The sequence below is a fragment of the Psammomys obesus genome, unplaced genomic scaffold (genome assembly GCF_907164565.1).
Source record: "Psammomys obesus unplaced genomic scaffold, mPsaObe1.curated_primary_1811, whole genome shotgun sequence".
NCBI lineage: Eukaryota > Metazoa > Chordata > Mammalia > Rodentia > Muridae > Psammomys > Psammomys obesus.
In genome coordinates this window covers 10,757,702-10,779,139 of record NW_026596117.1, presented here as the reverse complement: position 1 = coordinate 10,779,139, position 21,438 = coordinate 10,757,702, and the positions used below count along the sequence as shown (strand labels likewise).

At 47.3% G+C, this 21,438-nt stretch overlaps 1 protein-coding gene across 2 annotated transcripts; it reads left to right on the top strand.

The window, feature by feature from the left end:
- The first annotated feature begins 3,098 nt into the window (after positions 1–3,098).
- On the top strand, positions 3,099–18,616 carry Srd5a3 (steroid 5 alpha-reductase 3). Of its 2 annotated transcripts, XM_055629454.1 has the most exons (7): positions 3,099–3,343; positions 11,202–11,344; positions 12,797–12,832; positions 13,263–13,460; positions 16,593–16,727; positions 17,660–17,807; positions 17,922–18,616. In XM_055629454.1, exons 1-7 carry the CDS (start codon positions 3,123–3,125, stop codon positions 17,935–17,937), a joined length of 897 nt encoding a protein of 298 aa, XP_055485429.1. In that variant the 5' UTR covers positions 3,099–3,122; the 3' UTR covers positions 17,938–18,616. The 2 variants fall into 2 exon arrangements, with proteins under 2 accessions (XP_055485429.1, XP_055485428.1); XM_055629453.1 differs by having other exon boundaries at positions 17,660–18,616.
- The last annotated feature ends 2,822 nt before the right edge of the window (positions 18,617–21,438 follow it).

Here is a 21,438-nt window from a genome sequence, read left to right as displayed (position 1 = left end):
GGCAAAGGCAAGTACCGCGCCCCTAAGTCACCCCACCATCGGCCCCTGATAACGGGAGGAATAGCTAGAAGTTTAAGGGCAGAGATAAGAAAGAGGCAAGAGAGCTGAGGGCTGAAAATGGCCACGAGGAGCCCGAGAAGAGAATCTGTCTTACTCCAGCTGATAGAGGAGTTTAAGAAAATTGTCAAGCGTTCGGGACCTAGGGTTCCAGACACCAAGCTCCAGGGTCCAGGGGCCTCCATAGCCAAGGCCTGTACCAGATAGCGGGCCACTTGCCGTTGTTTCTGCTGCCACCAATCCTTGATACTAGACACTGAGGGAAATTGGAAGCTGCTCAGCATCTGAACTAAAAGGGCTTTTTGCCTTCTCATGGATGCTACCCCGGTAGAAGACCAGACCCCTCAGCCAGCTGCAGATGGCAGCTTTAAATATCTGTTGTGTAACAGTTTTCTCTACCATTGACTAGTCTTTCCTGCAGGAGGCTCTTTAAGCAGGAAGGTGAACAACTCAAAAGAGCTTCAGGAAATCCCTGAAAATGACCGGGCTCACTAGGCCCCTCGCTGCCAGAGTTAAGCAATAATAAAAGCAGTGAGTCCCCCTCAGACAGAAGGAAGCTGAGCTCAAAGACTCTGAGAAGAGAAAAACTGCAAAGACCATTCTGAGACCAGAGCAGCTGCATGGAAGAAGCAGAAACCATCACAGCGCCCTGGAACTACCAAAGGCCCCTGGAAAGGGCACTCTCCAAGCTGTTGAGCTGCCTGCAGCCTCTGCGGTGTGCTCCAGGTTCCCAGCTTTGTGAGCTGCCCACTGTGCTCTAGTGTGACCTTTAGTGAGACAGCCATCTTTGCTGGCCTTGTAAGTAACTCCAATAAAACTCACAGATGCACCCAACTGGACTTTGGTCTCCTCTCTGGGGTGAGTAGATGTGTATTATGTCTCCCTGAAGAAAGGTTTGTCACACAACACTATCGCTGACAGCTTTCTGTGTATTTAGTCTTCATAATTATCATGCCAAGAGCCGCCTGGCATTCTACTGATAACATGTTAGTCAGGGCTGGAGAGGTAGCTCAATGGCTAAGATAAGCACAGTGCTTGCAGAGGATGAGAATTTGACTCTGTATTAGTAATAATACTTTTGTTGCTGTGGTAAAACACAGTATTCAGAAGCAACTTACGGAAGACATCGTTTGGCTCATGGTGCCAGAGGGAGAGTATGTAGTGTCAGGGGAGGCTCCGTAGCAGGTGGCTGGAGCAGGAAGCTCAGTGTCCTGTTTGGTTTGTTGTGTTTTGTCAAGTTTACACATGGCAGAGTCATCTAACTGGGAAGAGAAAGCTCAACTAAGAAAATCCCTCTATCATACTGCCTGTAGGGCCTTTTCTTGATTAATGATTATTAACATGGGTGGACCCAGCCACAGGGGGACCCCTGGGCAGGTGGTCCTGAGTAGAAGATGAAGCAGGCTGAGCAGCCAAGAGGAGTAAGCCAGGAAGCGACATTCCCTGATGACTTCTGTTTCAGCTCCTGCCGCCAGCTTCCTGCCTTGAGTCCCTGCCCTGACTTCTCTCAGAGATGGACTGTGACATGGAAATAGAATTGAAAGAAGCCCTTTCCTCGCCAGGTTGCATTTAGTCACCGTGTTTTAGCTCAGCAATAGAAAGCCAAGAAAAGACACGGAGAGATGACATCTTCAACTACAGAGCAGACGGTGTGAACCGGAAATGGGGCAAGTCCCTAAACCCCTAGAGCCTGCTCACAGTAACACACTTCCCCCAGCAAGGGTCAAAGTTCCATACCCTCTCCCCAACAGCATCACCAAACGAGGGACCAAATCTTCGAATACATGAGACGATGAGGAACATGTTTCATCAAAACCACTACAAATGCTTGTAACTCCAGCGCCGGGGGATCTTCTTTTGGGAAATCTGAACGGCACCTGAACCCACATGTGGACATACTCAATACACACCCGAATACACACAATCTAAAAATAATAGAAAAAAATATTTTTTAAGGGAAAAGATGTGAGTGTACCATAATTTGGCTAAGCACATCAAGGTGTACTCAGGGGTGGTCACATTTTTCTGTCGGAGAAATGCTGTGATAAAGGGTTGTGTTAAAGGGGTGCACTTGGCTCCCAGTTGCTTCCTCCTTTGTGAGTACCAAGTGTTATTCAAGGACCCGATGGCCTGAAATGCCACTAAGCACCTGTCAATAGGGAACCAGGCCTTCATCCGACCTGATAGTGTTTTCCATTGACTCCTGAAAGATGGCATCAGGGCAAGAGCCAGATCCTTGGAGGGAGTTTTGTAGAGATCTGTTGTCCCCTTGGATTCCAGACAGTGAATGCAGGTCTACCAGATCTCCCGTTTTCATTCCCAGCAGCAGACCTTGCCAACAGCTACTTACTGTCCATAGAGCCTGAGCAGATGGACGAAAAACTCAAGTCCATGGAGGGAATTACTCTGCTTTTCCACTCCAGGATCCAGAGTCGGCTGGAGCAGCTGCAGCTTGCGGTCGACAAAGCCTAGAATTCCTTAGCCAAGGCTCTTCCAGAGGTCAGCCCTAAATTTACACAGTGACCCCCATCTGGAACACACTGATTGATCTGGCCCAGGTGGTACTAAGATCCTTCAGATGTTGACTCCTGGGGGACCCTCTAGGGACCCAGCCAAGAATCCAGCCTGGACCACAGCAGTAATCCCGCAAAGTTGGCGGCAAATGGGGCTGGTGAGAACCTGCCCGCCAGAGTTGGATTCCCACAGGCCACGAGGTAGAGGGAGAGATCAATTCCCCCAAGCTGTTTTAGCCTTCCACCCCCAAGTCTTGGCATACGCCCACTCCACCAAATGCCTTGGTGTGACTTATTTAAGACTTGTACTGTAGCGCATGTGCTTGCGTGCTCCTGCAGAATTCCAAGCTGGAGTCGCCTCTAAGGAGCGCCTGTGCGGGAACACAGGCGGTGAGAGTGCAAAGCGCAGCTAGCCAGCGGAGAGCCCCGGGCGGGGCCGCGCGTCCCGCCCTGGAGTCGCGTCACCAGCACGCGCGCCGCCGAGGCGGGGAGGGAGGGGCCGGGGGCGCGGGAGCGGCGCGGCGGCGCGCGTGCGTAGCCCGCTCCCCGGCCATGGCTGGCTGGACGGGGGCCGCGCTCTCGGCGCTCAACCCGCTGCGCACGCTGTGGCTGGCGCTGGCCGCCGCCTTCCTGCTCGCGCTGCTGCTGCAGCTGGCGCCCGGCAGGCTGCTGCCGAGCTGCGCGCTCTTCCAGGACCTCCTCCGCTACGGGAAGACCAAACAGTCCGGCCCGCAGCGCCCCGCCGTCTGCAGGGCCTTCGATGTCCCCAAGAGGTAACCGCGGTGGCCGGGCGCGCCGGCAGGGGGCAGCAGAGGCGGCGCGGGCATGTGAGCCTCTGCCTGCCCGGAGCCGTCCCCGGAAATGACCGAGCATCCCAAGCTTGGCCGGGACCTCAGGGGCCCCGCCCAAGTTTCTTCATCCCAAATAGTCCGCTTCCCCTCCCCTGAGCTCTATACCTGACGTGGCGGCAGGGTCTTCCTCGATTTGCCCATTTGCCTCCCCGACCTGTCACAGTCAGGAAAGAGGTCCAGAGAGTGCCCTCCTGGGGCTGCGCCGGCATCCCTAACCTGCATCTCAGCAGGTGCGCTGGCACACTGGCCCAAGAGGCTCCATCCTGGAAGACTGAGTAACCAAGTTGTGAAATACTAAAATCGTTGACGCACAAGTAGATTGAATCCACTCAGGGTATGTGAAACCGGCTATATGTTGTTTTCATTTTTGGCCCGTGCTGAATTCAGTATGTAGAAGGAAAGTCAGTTTCACACTGTTCTAGATAGTAAAGCTGTGTCCTTTTTTTTTTTTTTTAAATTCATCATACATTTACGTTTAGAACGGAATTTAAAGGAAGTTTAGAACTGAATGTGACGGATTCATCTGAGTTGTTTTCAAAAGTCTGTAGACAGTCCCCTACCTCTGCAGATGGTGATGGTGGTGGGGCTATGAAAGAACACTGAACAAGCCCCAGCTCTGTCTTGACTGTTGGGAGAGCGCTCTATCCGGGGATCTGTGTGAGAGTGGAGAGCCACATCACTGTGAAGAATGAATGGTAAAGAGATAGGGCCTGAAAGATCTCTTCCTTGGAGACTCAATTTTTAAAATACAGGCAAATCCTGCCATCCTAGGGCAATTTGGTTTGATTGGCCTGTGTCCCTTCCTGCTAGATAGCAATTTATTTTCTGACTTTTGAGAAAAGGTCCTAGTGTCTCTGAATTTCAAAGCACACTTAAAAAACCATTTCTCCCATTTCTGTCTCTGGATGGGACACCTCAACAGGTTACACTCACATTATGTAACAGCCAAGAAGAAGGTGGACCTTCCCAGTATTCATCCCAGTAACACTTGGTACTCTGGGCTTCTTGTAATTTCTACAGTATTGTGAAATAATCATTTTTCCTTCTTCCAGAACTCTAGAGTAGAACCTTCCATGGTGATGGGGACAGCGGCTATTGTTGAGTTCTCCTAAATCGAGCCTTTGATTTCATTTCGGTACTGGGGATGATCCAAAAAATCCAGGCCAGTAAGGAAAGGCGTTTTTAAGTGAGGCGAAAGAAAGAGAGAGAGAAAGACAACCAGAGCATTTGCATCAAAACTGACAAGGTCTTCAGAAGAACAAATGGCAACAAAAATTGTTCCACGTTCCTTCTTGCATATCCCTTTCCTTTTAAATTGCTGCCTCCCCATTTATATGAAAAAGGGATAACAAGAGATGGATAAAGTAACGTTCTGTTGCCAGCTTTGCACTTCCTTCTGTTTTCTGAAATATTTTCAATGATGTTGTGCTTAGCACTTTCATAATGAGAGGGGGAAAAAAAAAAAGATAGTGAGTTGGAGGCCACCACCACAGCTGAGTTGCCTGCGTGTCATAAGCTGATGACTCCCAACACTAAATGCCTTTCTTCATTTAGCCCTCATGACAGATCTGTGAGGGACATGTCACTGTCCTAATTTCCACTGGGAGGGACCTGTCATTGTCACCATCCCCATCCATGTGCAAATACGTGTGCACATTCAGGCTTGTTGTACAGCGAGTGTGGCGCCTAGACATGGAGTCCCGCCTGTTGCTGTAAGATCCCAAACTCTTAACCTCCAGCTTGCCTTATTGGCAAGCTCTTGCACCATGCAAACCTGAGTCATGTCTGAGAGATGGAATGGCTCAGGATTTACCCTCGGAGGGCCGCACTTCATAGTTTCTTGGTTAATCCAGATTTTATAGTACGTGGTGATCTTAGCCAGTGTGCTTACTCCTTAAGTACTTTGAATAGTTTGTCCTTGTGTAAGATGTAATGACATCCTCAGGAATGAGAACAGAAAGCCTATGACTTCCACACTTACAGACGGGCAGCCCGGAACCACGTTTCTGCACATAGGGTAGTATTTAGGTCATTTCATTTGTGATTTCCTCCTAAGGAAGCAAGAATAAGTCAGTTCCTGGAATGTTGTTTTCTGTTCTCCAGCCTGGTACCCGTTGTTTGTTTGTTTGAGTTTCAGGGGTTTGTTTGGTTGTTGTTGTTGTTGTTTTGTAAAGCAAGGCAAAAGCGGGTTTTCTTGTTTTGATTCAGTTCCTGGGGAAAGTGTATAAATAACTGATCAGGACCAAGAGTCTTACTATTCTTGGCTTTTACAGAGGAAACACGTCTGTTTCTAAAATTTCAAAATAGCTCCAAGTAGCATGGAAGGCAGAATCACTGAGCTGGGATCACTCTGTGGGTCAGATGCTGCCCAGTTTTCTGTCCTAGAGTCCAGGAGCATCAGGGGATCTGTGGACTAGATACAGATTACGCCTTTATGTTCATCGCCCTCTTGCTGAAATGTTAGCATTTCCTTAATTATGAATGTTATCAACAGGTCAATAGAAATATCTCCAAGTTTGTGATAGAATATATAATGCATTAAATAATATTGAAGACCCCTTGAGACAGTATTGCTCCTATAACCACAAAAACATAGTGGTTATTCACCACTAGACCTTACTATTCAGAACACAGAATTGCATGAGTTCTGCATGGCATAAACTTGAGTTTTAATCATTGGACTACCTAGCTGGTCATATAATTGATTTTCTTATTATCTTCCATGTGTCTTGTACTTATGGTGACATTTTGAGGCGGGTCTAGGGCCTCTGTCAAGCAGCATTTGCATTTGTCATCGGCTATAGCATCTCCAGCTCCAGCCTGGAGGCGATAAGGCCCTCCCACCAGAATATTTGGAACAAAGGGTAAGAGGTTGGATGCTCAGTTGGCTTGGTGATTAGCCTTGAGTTTTGAAGAGTCACCAGATGAGCTAGTTACCGTGTCCTTGCTGCATTTAGCTTACCCGTTTTCCCAGAAGGCCTGTTATGTACCTCAAAGGAAATCTAGGCTCCTTGAAGCTTATAGGCAGACAGAAAAAAAAAAAATGTGCAAACAAATTTCAGAGAAGCAAAATCTTTTCCGAGGGAGATAAATGCTCCAGAGGAGAGCCGGCGAGGTTATTTGAGCAGGACTAAGAGTTGTGAGGAGGGACTACCTGGCGTGGATGGGAGAGAGGCCCTTCGCAGAGTCTTGTGGGCCCTGATGGATTGGGAGCGTGTTCTGGGGGTGGAAGCCGCTGAGGGCTCTGTGGTGGCCGGGGAAACACTCCATCATAGGACTTACAAAGGGTGGGAAGGCCCGAGTAGGAGGCTGCTGTGTTAGTCCAGGAGGGAAACAGTGGTAGTCACATGGCTCACACACAGCTGCAGCCCCACAGTACCTGCAGGTGTCATAGGGTGGGGGTGGCATTCAAGGAGCAGGGGCCTAGTCAGCTGGGTCGGACTCCGGGAACATCAGTAGTTCCCTTCCCTGATGACCCGGAAGCTCTCCTGGCCTAGCTCTGGGGCCGGTACCAGTACCGGCACTCAGTGCACGTGTATGTTAAATAAGATTGTGTTTCCTGGGCTTCAAACCACAGAGCAGTTCCACCCTACAAAGTCTTAATCTCCTTCTGACTGCGCACCCTGCAGCTTGCTCCTACCGACCCTATTTCAGTTTAGGGCCTCCCCACCAGTCCTCATGCTACCACAGAGCTTTTTGCATGACCTGAAATCTTCCCTTTCACCTGGCCCATGGGTAAAAGGGTAGATATTGTATCTGCACTGAGGCCTCCCCTACCTGCCTTACTTAAGATGACAATTCCGCAACCCCCAACAGTCCTTCCTTCTCCTCCCTGCATTGAGATACAGCCCATAATAATCACCGAAGTTGCTGTTAGGCAAAGGAATACCCATACCAAGTCTTGTGCAGTCAGAAGATCGCTGTGTCCCTACTCCCAGGACCTAGAAAATGGCACTTCTAGGAAGTAAGTTACTGGAAGAGGAAAGAGGAGGGTTATGTGTTAACCCAGAAGGCAGTGGGGTTTTGAGGTCTACGTTTTTGGTGGGTCTTTGCTGACTCTTTAAATACAAGCAAGAGATAGGACCTCCTGTAAGGACTGGAAGGTGTTTTCTGTAGAAAGACGTTCAGACTGTGGAACAAAACATGAGACTAAAAAACAGTGTAGTGTGTTTAAATGAAAAGTGCTGTGGAACAAGTAGAGAGAGCCGTGTGTAAGGCACAGCCCAGCAACTCACTGGAAACAACTGATTCACTTCCTTATAGGTTTCACATAAACTTGCAAGTCTGTGATGTGGAGCTAGGCAAACAGGTTCAAGCAAGCCTCCTCAGCAGGCAAGAGCGCAACAATGTGACATAAACACCAGTCACTCCCGCTGCATGGAGAGCCAACTACTGCCACTGCTGTGACCTTGGATAAGGAACCCTTAGTTTCCCATGTGCCATGTGAAGAGAGCAAACTGTGGAACTGTGACAGTAAAACTTCATAATCATGCCTCTTCTCCCCCCCCCCCCCAGTTCTTCATCTACGTCCTTTACATCACACCTAAATAGTCTCTATGTCACCAATAGATGGATGTTTCATTTGTTTTACCTTGGCTTTTGTTTAGGAGGGTTTGCCTGCATACATGCCTGGACACCGTGTCCGTGCCTGGTGCCCCTGCAGGCTAGAAGGGAGAGTCATATATCCTTTGGAATTGGGTGGTTATGAACTGCCATGTGGTTCTGGGAATCAAACCTTGGTCCTTTGGAAAAGCGGCAAGTGCTCTCCTTCACGGCTGAGCCATCTCCTAACCCCTCAGATGGATGTTTTGAAACTGGAAGGGATTGGATAATGGTGTTCTTTTTAAAATGCTTTATTTTGGTATGCCTGTCTGGATCCCTATTACAAAAGCCAGCTTCCTTACAGGGCCCCGTCTCCTCTGCCCTCTCCCCTCTTCTCCAGGTCATGCCACACAGCCAGCCACAGGGGAGCCATAGGTGGAGCACACCCAACATGTCCCCCTCTCCGTGCCTTTGTAGCCTTTCAAAGGTGACCTGCCTTAATAGAAGTCCGTCCATTCCCCTGCAAAGCTTGTCACTTCATGTAGAATGTTTAGACTTAGAATGTACTCCATCAAGTGCAGTCACACAACCTAAGAAAGAGACAGACCAAGTGTTCTCTCTCCACGGGTTCTAGCCAATGATACATGTGTATGCAAACACACATATGTGTGGGTACACTATAATATGAAGAGAAGAGAAAAGGCTAAGTAAAAGGAGTGAGAAAGGACACAGTTAGGAAAGTGGATATAGAACTAATTGGTTTTCTAGTTCTAATTCTGCCATGAATTTTTGGTGGCACCTAAGTACATAAAATATATTAGATACTGAAAGTGTGAAATCTAGTGTACAAGCCCACAGCTCCTGTTCCAAATGCCCAAACTTACAATATAGGAGTTACTGAGCTGTATAGACCTTGGTTCTAGCTAATTTTGGTGTGTGATGTTTTTATTTATTTGCAAACTTTTTTAAATAATAAAGTTTATACTTTTTTAAAAGGAAGTGTGCAGACATTGCATGTTCTGGGCAGGTGCCCCTTCCAGAAAAGCCATCCCAACAACCCATCCATCTGGCCCCTTATCTAACATTACAGAGACGTGCACAGCATTACCGACTCCACCAAAAGGAGTCTTATTTCCATTAAGACAGAGACCAGGTCAGTTTACATTCTTGAAGCTCCTGCTTCTAGAACTTGGCCTAAAACCCTTCAAGTGGGCCCTAAATATTTATGAAAGAAAAACAATTAGATTAAGTGCCTAGCCCTTCCCTCCCTCTAGAACCTGAAGTTAAAACTGTCCTCAACCTTCTCCAGTGGCCGGGGTCCTCAGCCCACACCTGTGCTCAGTGCCAGATAGTACATCTTAAGGATGACCTGGAATACAGCAGAATCTGGGAGCTGTGCTGGAGATGGCTGCGATGCATGAACTTTTGAGAAAATGAGCCCTCTCTTCTGGTGGTTTCTGAACGGTTGAGTAGGTGGTCCCGGTGCAATTTGCCTGCTGCGGCTGGGAGCACAGAGAGGGCTGCAGAGGGGTGATTGGATTGGTTTGTCAAACTGGGCTTGTGGGCATGGGTGAGAGCTCTGACTTCTTTTACAAGTGTATTCTCACCTGTCCGGAAGGACTTCTGAGCCTATATTTAGTCCTCTTTGACTCTAGGTCATCCCTGATTGTCACAAGCCAGCGTGAAAAGAAGAAAAGGAAATTATTATTGGGTCATGAAAGACCGAGGAAGGTCACACGATCACCTCAAATGATTTGAATATAGGAAAACTTGTAAATTGAACCTCCCGAACTAAAAAATATGAAATGCTTCAACATCCAAAACCTTTTTCGACAGTGCCCCATGTGGAAAAAAATTCCATACCTATCTTCATGAGATTGGTGATGTTGAAATGGCAGATACACTAAACAGTATCATTCATATAAAGTCACCTTTAGCATATTAGGTATATAAGGCATTAGTTATATAAGTACATCCTGTGTTTAGACGTGGGTCTCACGCTTCAAGTTCTGACAGTGTATATGCGAAGGAGAGACTGTGTCACACCGGGTCTGTCTTGAGCATAGGAGACCTCTAAAGCCCACCCCCACAATGACACACTTTCTCCAACAAGACCACACCCACTCCAACAAGGCCACACCTCCTAATAGTGCCACTCCCTATGGGCCAAGCATTGAAACAGGAGTCTACGGGGCCATACCTATTCAAACCACTGCAATGGCTACAGCCACGTGTAGGCCAGTAATGCCAGCACTGTAACCAGCAGAGGCAGGAGGATTTCTGGAACCTGCCACCAGGAAATAGTGCAGTGGTCCACATGGTACGCTAAATGATTTTGTTTCGGCAAATCAGCATCATCTACGTTAAGGCAGCACTGCTAATTTCATTTTACTGGTTTTGTGCCTTTATGTTTATTTGCTTTGTAAAATAGGTTCTGCGAAATAGGTTCGTGGTCTTAGTAGTTGGAGAACTATAATCATAAGGAGTTGCTCCCTGGCATTATTGTTGTAACCTTTTTCACACTGTAAAAATTTAACTTGAAAGGGTGGAGAAGGAAGATAATGGACCAGGTAGTAAAAGCCTGCGGTATAAGCTTGAGAACCCGAGTTTGAGCCCAAGCACCCACATAAAAGCCAGACATAGTCTGCGCACCTGTAATCGTAGTGCTAGGGAGGCTGGGGCTTGTTGACCGGCTAGTTTAGCTGAAGATGCAGGCAGTTATGAGCTGGCTGATGTGGGTGCTGGAAATCCAACTCGGGTACTCTGCAGCAGCTGTGCGTGCGCGCATGCGTGCACAAGTGATAATAAACTGAAAATTTTTAAGATAAGGTACATTGGACTAGAAAGATGGTTTGGCAGTTAAGAGCATGCACTCCTGTTTCAGAAGGCCAATTTCCATTGCTGCGGTCCAATTTGGGATCTAAAAGACTTTCACGGAGCTCACTGGTGTTAGCATGACTCAGATCTGTGAGGGAGCGGTGGCTCCTCATGAGGATTTGGGGACCACTCTTGTTTCCCAGAGATGAGAGATTGTTAACTGACCCCCTTTTCACTCCAGTTTAATGAGTCTCATGATTTGGAAGTACTTTGTGAAATATTCCCACCTGCAGAATTCGGGTTCTGTTTAAAGCTCTGTTCTGGAATGTGGGTGGAGGGCCCAGGTAGAGGACGGACCTTAGTCTTCCTGGGACCTGGAGAGGTCTGGCTGGCCGTTGTCTAACTCTTCCTCTTGTTGCAGGTATTTTTCTCACTTCTACGTCATCTCCGTGTTATGGAATGGCTACCTGCTCTGGCTCCTCTCTCAGTCTCTGTTCCTGGGAGTGCCTTTTCCAAACTGGCTCCGCGCTTTGCTCAGAACTCTTGGGGCCACGCAGTTCCGAGGTAATTTGGCTCCCTAGCCTGTTCCTGGTTCCTGAACAAGGTTCTCACCAATCGGGTCCCTCTGCAGAGCCTGGAAAGTGAAGGGGAGACAGTTTGCATGGTTAGTTGGTCCCAAGTCCTCACTGAGCTGTGGCAGAGCCCAGGGTCAGGCTCTGTTCTGCCTCCTCGCAGGCCCGTGCTGAATGCAGGACAGGCTGTTCTCCTCTGATATTATTACTATGTGATAATCTTACGAAGAGGGCCTCACACGTGCTGGGGAGGCTTTGGAAATCCCGCAAGTTTGCATTGAAACATTTATCATTTATACACCTGCAGCCAGAATCGTGCCTCAGGGCTCACAGAAATTTGATTTGGGTTTGGGGACTGGTGAAATGGATCAGTGAGTAAACCTGTTAGCCACCAGGCACTGTGATCTGACTTTCATCTGTAGGAGCCACACTTTGGAAGGGGGAAACCGACTTCTACAAGTTATCCTCTGTCCTACGGAACACACACAAATGTACATGAGTAAATAAATTAGCTAATTAAAATTAAACAAAGGTTTGTTCTATTGAGAGTCTTCATTTAAATAGTGAAGCTGTGAATAGCAGTGTAAAGGGCTCTGTAGAAGGGGATGGAGTCCCTAATGGTTATATACCCCTTAGTTCCTCACTGTGGTTATGTATTTGGAAGGCTAGATTTGAGGAGTTTTCATTAATTGTTTAGCCTGTTCATAAAGAGTTAATAAAGGGTTTTAATATTCTTAAAATACAAAGATCAGAGTGAATCTATACTGATAGAAGTTAGAATGGAGTCCTTAACCTTGGGACAGCCTGAAGCAGGGTCATCATTAGAAAGTAACACTGGGGGCCTCTGGTTAAGCCCCCCTTTTTTTCTTTTCAAATATTTTTATTTATTCATTTTATATCCTTGTTGTAGCCCCATCCCTCCTTCTTTCCCAGCCTCACCCTTCATTCCTCCCTCCCCTTTTCCTCAGAAAAGGGGAGCTCCCTTTCCCATCCACTGTAGCTCAGCAAGTTGCATCAGGACTGAGTGTGTCCTCTTCCCCTGTGGCCTGGCAAGGCAGTCCTACTAGGGGAAAGTGATCAAAAAGCTGACAAGTGAGTCCGTGTCCAATGCAGTCCCCACTTCCTTTACTAAAGGACCCACACGAGGCCTAAGCTGCCCATCTGCTACATCTTCGTAAGGGGCCTACGTCCAGTTCATGCATGGTCCTACTCCTTAATCAGGATGCCAGTAAGACGTGGGAGTCAAAATTGACCAAGCGGTGTCCTTGTGCTGTGTGTCTATGTTACTCTTTTTAAAAGGCTGACTGGATCTTACAGTATTTAAAATGAGCTTTTCTTCTTACTTCCTTGGAGCACTTAATGATGGGCCCATAGGAAAGTAGATCTTGGGACCCACTCACTATCTCTGTAAACAAGTAACACCTTTCTCTTTTTCTTTTGGCAGCACTGGGGATGGAGTCCAAGGCCTCCCAAATGCTAGGCAAGTGCTTCACTGCTCAATTCTATCTCCTCTCCTTTATTTTTGAAGTCTGAGAAGAAATACTGACCTGTTCAAGCCCTGCCCCTGTCTCTACCTTGATGGGTGGGTGGGTGGGACCCCAGGAGCCCACAAGATAGGACTGTCCCAACGTCATCACATTACTCCCTAACTGCCAGCATTTAGCATGCTGGCACGGGAACTAGAACCCCATGGACCCTTCCGTGGTGAGGCCCATGTGGCCTGAAAGGCTCTTCAATAACAGAGATGCCATTCAGTGTGGCTGTGTCCTCACAGCTTGGAAGAGGAAGTCTTTGGTTTACATAGCCTCACCAGCCCTTTGACGTTGGTCTTATGTGGAGCCAAGGGTAAACGCAACCCTTGGCTCAATCCTGGAGGGAAAGCTCTTACCGTGCCGTCTTCTGTGTTGCAGTGGGTGAGCTGGCTCTGTCTGCCTTCTTGGTGTTGGTGTTTCTCTGGGTCCACAGCCTGCGGAGACTCTTCGAGTGCTTCTGCATCAGCATCTTCTCTAACGCAGCCATTCACATTGTGCAGTACTGTTTCGGGCTTGTCTACTATGTCCTGGTTGGCCTGACAGTACTGAGCCAAGTGCCCATGGATGACAAGAATGGTGAGTGGCCCTTGCCGTGGTCCAAAAGTCATCATGTCAAAAGAAAGATACGTCAAGCATGACTGCTAGAGCCTGAGAAACACTAGCATAAGCAGCCATCGCTTCAGTGACAATTCTGAAGTACAAATCATTCCTGAGAATGTTTAAGGATTATGAAGTTAAGCTGTGTGGGGTTGACATATAGGGAGGTAGGAAGTATGGTTGAACTCTGAACAGGGGGTGGGAGACTCCAAAGAAGAGACTATAAAGAAAGAGGCATCAGAGGAGGTGGCCTCACCAAGGTCCAGTTATCGGGGAGTGTGGGGGAGACAGAGGCCACTATATGAAAATCACAGAAAATGAGACTAAGGCGCTTCAGGTGAATGGTTCTGATTTGAAGAAGGAATGCAATCCACTCTCTTGCCATTAATTCTTGGGATGGCTGTCCTTAGAACAAAGCCTTTCTTCCTGTGGGGCAGCCTGAGGGAAGAGGAAAACTGTGTGACGTGGTAACTGGAGATTGCCTTAAGGTTTCCTTGGTGATAAATGGAGATTGTCTTCATGCTCTCTAGCCAGGAGGAGGGAAGCCAACCTTTGTATCTGAGAAGGAAGTGAAGTAGGTTGCTGTTTTATGTGGGACTAGGGAGCTACATACGACTATCAGTTTCATGAAAACAATATGTGCAGGTAATATAGAGCTCTTATCCTTTTGGGTGATTGGAATGGCTGTCCTAGGGCTGAGGTTAACTTGATACCTCAGCCCCTTTGTCCATGTCCTATGTATCATGAGTTGAGAAAGAGATCCGTATTTCCAACTCTTGGTGATTGAGCCTTCTGTTGTCTGATTTCAGTCTCAGAGTGCTCCTTGACGCCCACTCTGTTGCTGTAATGCACTTCCCGAGGCTGTAAGAGTTATCGGAAAGGTGGGCTTATTGATCAGGTAGCACCTCGATGTGTGAATTATTTACTGTTCAGTCAGCATCTCTTCTAATTTCTCCAGACTTCGTTTGCATTAGTTTCTTTTCTGTTGCTATGATAAAATACTATGGCCAAGACAGCTTCCTGAAGGAAGAGCTTATCTTGGCTCACAGTTCCAGAGGGCTCAGAGTCAGTCACAGTGGAAGGCACGGCAGCAAGCTGGTAGGAAACTGAGAGATCACATCTCACCCGTAAGTATGAAGCAGAAAGAGAACCGGAAGTAGCGAGAAGCTATATAGTCTCGACTGTATCCTCTAGTTCACATACTCCCTCCAGCACGGCTGCTCCATCCGAGCATCCACAAACTGTCGTCAACTAGAGACCAGGTGTCCAAATCCCTGAGCCCGGAGAGCACATTTCTCATCTAAACCACCGGGGTAGTCATCAGTCAAGTCAGTCTTAGCCCCTGCTCTTCCCGCGGTGGCATTCGACGCTCAGCCAGCCCCATGGCTTTGGCCCAGGGGTGCTTTCCTGCCCACTACCTCTCTCCCTGTGTCTTCTTCTGTTGGCCTTACATTACTTTTCTGAACTTTCTTCTGTGGCTTGAGCACAGCTTCTACCTTCTGCCCAATAAAAATGTTCAAAGAGGCAGCCAAGACACATACACATGACATATTTTGCCAAGCACTTCCTTGTGGAGCTGCTTCTGTTTCACCTGCTTACCCCTCAAGAGGTCACCTGGGGTCATTAGGCAATATGACTGTACAAATTAGCTATTTCTATTGGCAAGACCAAACACCCGACAAGAAGCAGCTTAGTGAAGAGGGCGTGGAAGTGGGAGAGTACTGCCTAGCAGTGGGCTTATGTATCTTGTCCAGGCCTGGTAGGTGGTTCACACCTATATTCCCAGCACCTGGGGTACAAAGGCAAGAGGATCACTTCAAGCTCAAAGCCAGCTTTGTCCATATACTGAATTCCAGGCTAACAAGGCCTACAGAGCAAGACCCTATCACAGCAACACAAAGCAGAATTCACCAGAATAGTGGGAAAAGCTACCTTTGCCGTCCGGGAGTTCTGAGAGAAATGCTGTAGGTTTGTGTCTGCTGGGCCTGTGTCACTTGGCTAAGTTTCTCTGAGCTCAGAACCTCGGTGATGAGGGCCACAGAATGACCTCACAGGGCCCTTATGCATGTGTCTGTTGCCCAGAAGAACCAGGGTTAGAACTGCAGTTGCCAAAGGTGACTTTGCTGGGTTCTTGTAGCCACTGCTTCCCGCCTGTGGGTTTTCTGTGAAGAGCAGTGTGACACTTGGAGCTCTTACCCAAATCAGCATTTTAGGGCTTTGGCTTAGCTCCAGGGCCCGAGGCTTTTGCCACTGGACAATGTTTGCTTCTTCAGTTAGGACAAGGAAATCTGTTGTGCTAACAATAGTGAGGATTCCATTTGCCTTTTCAATGCTATGGCTTGCTTTTGGAACCCTTCAATGCCTGCCTTCCCTTCTTGCTGCTACATCAAAAGAAAGGTCATGCTACCAGGGGCTTCAGCTTTGGGGACAGTGTCTCAGACTAGGTTCTCTCTAAACCCAGAAAGGACATCATTTTTGTTGCTCCTCTTGGTGTTTAACTTTCTTCTCTTTATAAGAGACCTCACCTTTTACCTCAGAAAGTTTCTTTACTGTCCAGAACTAGGCAGTGGACGCATGTTCTCTCAACACCCCTCCCTCTCTCTCTCTTCTTTTCCCTCCCCCTTCTCATCTTTGTTGTCTAAGTTGACCTTGAACTCCTAGGTACGTGGCTGCCCTTGAACTCATGATCCTCTTGCCTCAACTTCCCAAGTACTAGACTAGCAGGCATGTAATCACCATGCCTAGGTTAGCTCAGCTTTCTAGGTTCAGGAACTCCCTGGCAGGGCTCTGGGTGGCAGCTCAGGGAGATGTTTCTCTCAAGAATTTTTTTCTTGATGGGAAAAGGTGAGCAAGGCGACTTAAAACGGGACTCAGCAAGCAGTCTTCACCACACAGTAATTCACTCAGGGATGGGCCAAGTTCTCGCCAGAAGCATGTGAAGAACATTCGAGAGAAGATGTCAGTATGGTCTCTGCCTGTGGCCAGCTGAGCTGCAGAAACTGAGAAATAGCTCCAGCTGTCCAGAGTCGACTGCCGGGATAACATGACAACTCAGATCCCGGAGCTCTGCAACTGTAGCCTTGACTAACAGGACAATTCCTATCTCCACAGTGTACGTCCTGGGGCGGAATCTACTGAAACAAGCTCGGTGGTTCCACATCCTAGGGATGATGATGTTCTTCTGGTCATCTGCCCATCAGTACAAGTGCCACGTCATTCTCAGCAACCTCAGGAGAAACAAGAAAGGTGAGGGCTTTTCTGGAGCCTCTTAGATGGGCTCAGAGGTCGGCTTTCTCTGTCCCTTCATTCCTTTCCTCCCTTCCCTTGTCAATATCAAATAATCCCTTTTGACAAAACACCTTCCAGAAGCGTGATCCTCTGGCTGGTGAAATGAGGTGGCAGATCTCAGATTTAGGTCTGATGGTTTGTGGTTCTGTCCTGTACCCAGCTCTGGGCACAGCACAGCACACATGTGTTTGACTGGCGTGTGGGCAGCTCATTTCAGTATGGAGTCCTGTGACCCAAGCTGAAAGGAAGAAACACAGCTTCTGAGTTAGCCTGGCCTGACTCATCATGGATACAATTTGCATTATTCTTGTTTTATAGACAAGGAAACTGAGGCGCAGTGAGATTACACAATTTACATGAAGTTACACAGTCACCAACTGGGAGAGTCAGGATTTGAACTCACCCACCCCGACTGTGGCATCTGAACCCTTGTGTGCTTGTAAGAACTGCTGGGAAACCTGAGCAGAGACTTTTTCAGGTGCTTTGTTTTGTTGAGGGTTTTTGGTTTTGGTTTTGGTTTTTTTTACTACTGTTGTTTTGAGACAGGGTCAGTCTGGTATAGCCCTGGCTATCTTGGAACTCGTTAAGTAGATCAGGCTAGCCTCAAACTCACAGAGGCCTTCCTGCCTTGGCCTCCTGAGATCAAAGGCATATACCACCACTCCCAGCAGGCCTTTCCTTTTGAGACATAGTCTCACGATGCAGCACTGGCTGGCCGTGAACTCACAGAGATCCACCTGCCTGTGCCTCCCCAGTACTGAGATTAAAGCCATGCCATACCTGTGCCTGGCTAAGGTTGATGGACAGTGGAAATGGGTGTGATAGTTGGTAGAGTTTCTGTCAGTGGCTTTGGAAGTGCACAGGTAAAACACCACCGTGTTCCATTTCAGGTGTGATCATTCACTGCCAGCACAGGATCCCCTTCGGAGACTGGTTTGAATATGTGTCTTCGGCTAACTACCTAGCAGAGCTGATGATCTACATCTCCATGGCCGTCACCTTTGGCTTCTACAACTTAACCTGGTGGCTGGTGGTGATGTATGTCTTCTTCAGCCAAGCCCTGTCTGCATTCTTCAACCACAAATTCTACAGAAGCACATTTGTCTCCTACCCAAAGCATAGGAAGGCTTTCCTCCCATTTTTGTTTTAAAGGCAGACTGTATGGTGACAGATTCCATTGCTGGAGACTCTGAGACAGAGAGTGAAGTACGCCTCCTGCAGAAATGCTGACATTTCCCGTTCTACTTCAGTGCTGAGCTGTGTCCACTGAGCAAGCCAGTGCTCCTGGAGAAGACATCCAGGCAGGACCTGCACCTGCAGGCTCTGCTTTCTGCCAAGCTTTACCGAGCCAACCAACTGCTGACAAGCAAATGGGCATCTCCAAGCTGCTTTAGGCTCACACTAACCAGCAGTATGAACAGCTTCTCATACATGCATGGTTGAACGCTCTCTCTCACTCTCTTTCAGTATTTCTTGTTCTCTCTCTTATATAAGAAAGAAACAAGATCACCTGTGTCTGGGATAGCCTTGGGAACAGTGAACTGGACTGAGTGCTGTGAGATATGATCAGTTTTTAATAAATGTTTTGTGTCAATAAAAACAGAAACCTCTGAAAATAACATGAATGTATAGTATCATACCAGTGGTCCCAGACAGAAAGGAGTTTGCTGGCGTTGGTTAATATTCTGAAGTCTCCTATCAGTATCTCCAGTTACCTAACTGCTGCCTCACCTGCCTTGAAAACCTGCCTAATAGTAAGCTTGCAAACCTCTTTGAAAGAATTCTCTTTTTGACATGTGCACTGAAAACATCAAGAAATAAAATATTTTTATACATATGCATACAGATATGACCTGGACTGAAAGAAGCGGTCTCACTCCATCCTCTCTCAGACTGTGTTAGCATGGCATACGCCTGTGTCTGTGTCTGTGTCTGTGTCAACGAGTAGAGAGAACCCAGACTATCCTAGGCATAAAGTTACATCTTGAATAGCGTATGTTAAAGGAAATATCCAGTTGGGTCAAAGGGAAGTGGAGGCTTGGGGTGAAAGAGACTGAAGTGAGAAAGCATGACATTGTTCGGGCATCAGGAAAATCCTACTTCCCTGCAGGGGAACACTTTGTGGGCCTGGATGTGGCTGGATGGCCAGTGCTTGCCTGAAGTATCTGAGGCTCTGAATTTAGCTCCTAACACTCAGAGAAAAAACGTGGGCATACTGCTTACTAGATGAAGTACTTGGTTTTTGGCTTTGGTTTTGGTTTGCTTGTTTTGTCTTGTCTTGGTTTGTTTTGTTTTGTTTGAGTCAGGGTCTCATGTAGCCCAGGCTGATTTAAAATCATTATGTACCAGAGGGTGATCTTGCCGCCCCCCCCCCTTTTTTTGCTCTTGCACTTTTGACCCTCCTGACTCAGTCTCCCAAGTGCTGGAATTTCAGGTATGTGCAGTCCAATGCTGTGGGCTGAAGCCAGTACTTCATGCGTCTTACACATCTGCCCATGTCTCCAGCCCCCAACTTCCTCAGTTAATGCAGTGTCGTATACTCTGCTGAGTAAGACATCCCTAGAATTACAAACCAAGGCTGTTTAACTGACGGGAGTTTCAGTCTAACATATTTTAAATATTTATGTACTTATCTTGCAGTGACGGGGGTTGAGCCCAAGGCCTCACAAAAGCCAGGCAGACCTTTTTATCTCTGAGCTACACCCTATACCTCTTAATCTAATTTTAAACACATTATTGTGGGGCACAATAATGAGAAGTGAGAAATGTTTTGTTTGAGACAGAGTCTCTCCAGTATTCCTGGCTGTTCTGGAACTTAGTACGTGGACCAGCCTGGCTTCAAACTCACAAAGATCCACCCACTTCTGCCTCCCAAATGCTGGGATTGAAGGCATGTGCCACCACACCTAGCTACAGATAAGGAACCTCTGATAGACAGAAGCAAGGAGAGCACCAAAATCTAACTTGGTGAGCTCATCAGTTTTATTGTGGTTACTAACAAGAGTATGAGTGAGATGTTACTTAGAGGAACAGAAAAGACTCAAAGACAGTTGCATCACCAAGGCCCACCCCAGCATGGGTGACAGCTCACAAAAGCTGGGGAAACTGGAGCACAGCACAGCCTGCAGGCAGCTCAACAGGTTAGACAGTGTTCTGTCCAGGTAGCTCAGCCGGTCTCTGCTTCTTCCAGTCAGCTTAGCTTGTCTGAATGTCTCAGCAGTCCTTACATGTTATATATTTTTTGAGGGGGAGGGGCCTTGTGAATTTGCTCAGTTCCAGGGACTTCCTAAGCCGTTAAGTTGTTTCTTTCCTGAGTTTAATGAGCTTCCCTACAGGATGGAATGTTCCAACTCTTGTGTTTAATGAGCTTCCCTTAAAACAGAAGATTTAAGTCTTGGAGGAATGTGCCATCTAACACACATGCTTACCAAAATCCATCCTGAAGCTCCAATGTGAATTTTTTGGTTGTGTTTTCTCTATCTACCATCAATTAAATCACCATTTAATCATGATTAATTGTTCAAATAAACAAGGTTTATCATTCAGAATTTGCTGTCTTTGGGACCAGGGCTCAGGAACATAACTCTTCCAACATAGGAGATGGCTGTAAATCGTACGGTAGTCTGTTCCTAACTCCCATACAAATAGCATGCACGACTTTAAATAAACAGTTTAAAGGAAAGTTATATTTTAGGATGAAATTTTACACCTAAGTTCAACTGAGGATTTGGACTTAGGAGTAAAATAAAGAACATCTCTCCTGTGGGGCCTGTCTATGAGAAAGCATCAGTTTCCTGTTTATACCCCTCCCGCCCTTATAACACTGTCTGTTATTTCTGTCTTCCTCTTCTCCCTCGCACAAGCATGTCACTTCTAGGTGAAGATGAAAGAGGGAATAGAGAAGTGCTCCAAAGGTCTCAGAACAGGGCTGGGATGTATAGCTCAGTCCCTAGAGCAATTGCCCAGCATGCCTGGGTCCCTCAGCCTGCTCCCAGACAATGTAGAAAACCAGGTGTGCGAGTACCTGTCATCCAACTACTTGGAAAATGGAGGCAGGAGGATCAGAAGGTCAAGGTCACCCTTGCCTTACTTAGCAAGATCAAGACCCTCTCTCAGAAAAGAAAAAAAAAAAAAAAAAAGCAGGCATGGGCACATGTGTGTGACTTTGTGAATAAAGAAGCATGAGTGTTGGGCAGGGCCCGAGCAGCGCAGCACACGTGAGAACCATGCTGCATCTAAAGGGGCTGAATCAGCACTGAGGTTTGTGTTTATGAAAATGCTCCAAAAAGGAGAGTGCCATACAGGTTCACAACTGCTTCCCAAGGATGACTCAGAAACAGCTTCATGTGTGAATTCTTCACACGCTGGGCTGTATCAGCAACACTGTCAAGTTAGGAAATGGTGCCACGCTGCCTCGGAACAACATTCTCTACAGCAGTGTGCTGAAAGGTAGCCTTTGTTTTGGGGCTGTAACTCATCCTGCACACTAACATTTTCATAGAGTGTGCGTGGAGTATTTGTCTCCACAATGTTGTGTTTCGTGTTATATTATTAATGCAGTGAGTGTCTATTACTGTGATCTGTTATAGGTAAAATATACTAGTATCCCCCAAATATTCGTGTAGTAGAGGCTGGTTGCAGCTATCAGGTTTAAAGTGATGATTAGAAG

Bases quoted from the DNA above. Each gene is read 5' to 3' on its own strand.
- Srd5a3 (XM_055629453.1), top strand. From the start codon at position 3,123: ATGGCTGGCTGGACGGGGGCCGCGCTCTCGGCGCTCAACCCGCTGCGC. The intron at 12,833-13,262 runs GCAAGTGCTTCA...TCTGTGTTGCAG, and splicing joins CAAGGCCTCCCAAATGCTAG to TGGGTGAGCTGGCTCTGTCT. The intron at 13,461-16,592 runs GTGAGTGGCCCT...CTATCTCCACAG, and splicing joins GCCCATGGATGACAAGAATG to TGTACGTCCTGGGGCGGAAT.